Source organism: Diorhabda sublineata, chromosome 5 (assembly GCF_026230105.1).
Source record: "Diorhabda sublineata isolate icDioSubl1.1 chromosome 5, icDioSubl1.1, whole genome shotgun sequence".
Taxonomy (NCBI): domain Eukaryota; kingdom Metazoa; phylum Arthropoda; class Insecta; order Coleoptera; family Chrysomelidae; genus Diorhabda; species Diorhabda sublineata.
The window spans coordinates 17,760,567-17,763,219 of NC_079478.1; the positions used below are offsets into that span (position 1 = coordinate 17,760,567).

Genomic DNA, 2,653 nt, shown 5'->3' on the forward strand with positions numbered 1-2,653 from the left:
GAGGATATTCTCATCATAAAAATGAGATACCTAATATTTTACTTTTTGGTTGTCTCCTCCTGAGACGACATATTGGTTCTACTTGGTTCTTTCAAGAGGATACATTCGTAATTTCTAGAGATTTATTATAGAAACTTCAACAGAGATAAGTGATATAAAACCGTTGACAACTAATAGTTGGTTATCAATGAAAACGAACTGAAATAAGATTTATAGAGCTCCTAAATGTAGCTTCAATTAGAAGAGGATTATGGTTGACAAGATTTATTCAAATTTCGTGGTTTACTGCTCAAATTTTTATTTCAAAATTTATAATTAGAATTAAGTATTTAAGTAAATTATTAAATTAGAATAACAAAATCGACTTTAAAATTCAAGCGTTTATTCTTTCTTCACCTCGTTTTTCCCTCATGGTAGGTATAAAGTATATTGTGCCAAAAGGGAGAGATAAGTAAACGAATGCTTGAAAAAGCCCATGAAATAATTTCTGTCTAGTAGACAAACGAGTTCTGGGAGGCCCAGATATCACATTGCATTGTCGCATCATCTACAAATATTAAAAATATATCTTTTTGTTTGTACATCCTAATATAAACAAAAAAGATGCCACAATCAATTATAATTTTCATTAAACTCACCTTGATTTAAATTGTTTTCGAACTTTATCTCACACAATATATTTCAAGAAATCGGAATTTGTTGACACAGAACTTGACAACAGTTATATTTTTCATCAGTGCCTTGACTGCTTTTAACTCGTAGACTTAATATTAAAGATAGATAGAGTGATATGTAACTGGAATTATACTATTGGAAAAAAGACAATGAGGATCAATTTACTACTGTCTATTTCTCTTTAGCCGCTCCTTATTGTTGTATTATGCATAGAGTTAATATTGAAAATCCAATCTAAATAAATTAAAAAGGGATAGAGGATGGTAAACTGATGTTCTTTCTCTTTCTATCAATAGTTCGGACCCACTTCAACAAACTCCCATACCTCGCTCCCCCTATCTTTAATAATAACTCGATGTTATAAGTATCTACTTCACGTAATTCAGATATTATTATTTGTATATGTGACAATAAGTACAATAAATTTTTTCTTTCTAGTTATATATTTTGTACATGTACGGAAATAAAAATTATTACTTGTCAGTACACTTTCAAAATTTATATTTTTTTAATAATTGAAAAATTATAATTATTCGAGTTCAAGACGTTTCAACCTACATACTATAAACAAAATTATCAAACGCAAAAAATTTAAAGTTTCCAGCACAGAACATAGGGTATGTTCTGTGCTTAACGGTAAGTTCAGTATGACGAAATTTTTATTTCAAAATTAGTTTTTAATCGAATACAGTAAATTATAGAAACGAAAAAACAAACATTTTTATAATGTATATAATATAATTGTTTACATAACGCTACATAGAATAATATTCATCATGCACTAACTGAATACTCGAAAGGTGAAGATCAAAGGAATTATCGGAGAAGGAAATTAAGGTTATGTAGGTTATTTAGAAAAGTTGTAAATAAAAGATGAGTCCTAAATATCTCGAAGTAAACACTGTTTTATTATTAAAAACACAAATTAAGGAACAATCTGTAGATAAATATGAGCAACTTTTAGTGGCAAATGGTTTTGCAGTTAAACAAGTGAACACATTAGTTTTCCAATACAAAAATCTTGAATTGTTGACGAAAAAACTTAATTGTAGTGATTGTTACTCAGGAATTATATTTTCTAGTCCTCGATGTGTGCAAGCAGTATATTTAGCTTATCAAAATTCACAGGCCGATATTTCCTCATGGAAATTGAAAAAGAATTTTGCTGTAGGTGCAGCAACCTCCAAGGAAGCTTTGGAAAAATTAGGATTAGAATGTAAAGGACAGGAATCTGGTAGTGCAGAAAACCTTCTTAATTTTATTTTGAAAGGTAGACGTTTATGTATAGAAAGTTATAATTCAGATTAAATGCTGCAACTTATTGAACGAAAGATTAAAAAAATTGTTTTTCAGAAAATTGTTCATATAAAATGCCATTCTTGTACCCTCATGGAAATTTAAAGAGGGACACATTCAGCGAACTGAAAGGAACAAATGAAATAACAGTTGAGAGTGTTTTGGCTTATGACACAATTAACAATCCGAATATTTTGGATGAGATGAGAGAAGCTACAGATAATTTCACACTAATTCCAGAATATGTAATATTTTTTAGTCCATCAGGTGTACACAGCACATTAGAGTATCTTAGAAAAGTTGAGAATTTTACTTCTTCTAAAGTGAGTATAGTTTTACAACTGTAATTTCTGATTTCTTCTAATCAAAAAATTATTTAATAGATTCAAATTCCTGTGTGGAAATACATATTTATTTGAATTATTTCAGTTAATACCTATTGGTCCTACAACTGAATTATCTATGAAAGAAGCAAATCTTCCGGTCTTTGGTGTTGCGCAGCATCCAAGTCCACAAGGTGTACTGGACATTATTTTGTCAAAGTCAATATCTTATTAATGTATATTCCAAATTTTGTTGTCTAAAACAGTTTGTTTATGTTTATAAAGTTTTATATATTTATGAATATCTGTACGATTTGTTGAGATTTGAAATTCTATAATTAAAATCAATAAGGATTTAA

At 28.8% G+C, this 2,653-nt stretch overlaps 1 protein-coding gene across 1 annotated transcript; it reads left to right on the top strand.

Annotated features, from left to right (window-relative positions):
• The first annotated feature begins 1,301 nt into the window (after positions 1-1,301).
• LOC130443699 (uroporphyrinogen-III synthase-like) lies at positions 1,302-2,653 on the top strand. Its single transcript, XM_056778452.1, has 3 exons — positions 1,302-1,945; positions 2,029-2,294; positions 2,401-2,653. The coding sequence occupies exons 1-3, from the start codon at positions 1,549-1,551 to the stop codon at positions 2,527-2,529; spliced, it is 792 nt and encodes a 263-aa protein (XP_056634430.1). The 5' UTR covers positions 1,302-1,548; the 3' UTR covers positions 2,530-2,653.

What these genes read in the sequence shown, in the direction of transcription:
- LOC130443699 (XM_056778452.1), top strand. Translation starts at nt 1,549, where the DNA reads ATGAGTCCTAAATATCTCGAAGTAAACACTGTTTTATTATTAAAAACA. An exon ending in TCTTAATTTTATTTTGAAAG is followed by an intron (nt 1,946 to 2,028) that starts GTAGACGTTTAT and finishes ATTGTTTTTCAG; the next exon opens with AAAATTGTTCATATAAAATG. An exon ending in AGAATTTTACTTCTTCTAAA is followed by an intron (nt 2,295 to 2,400) that starts GTGAGTATAGTT and finishes GAATTATTTCAG; the next exon opens with TTAATACCTATTGGTCCTAC.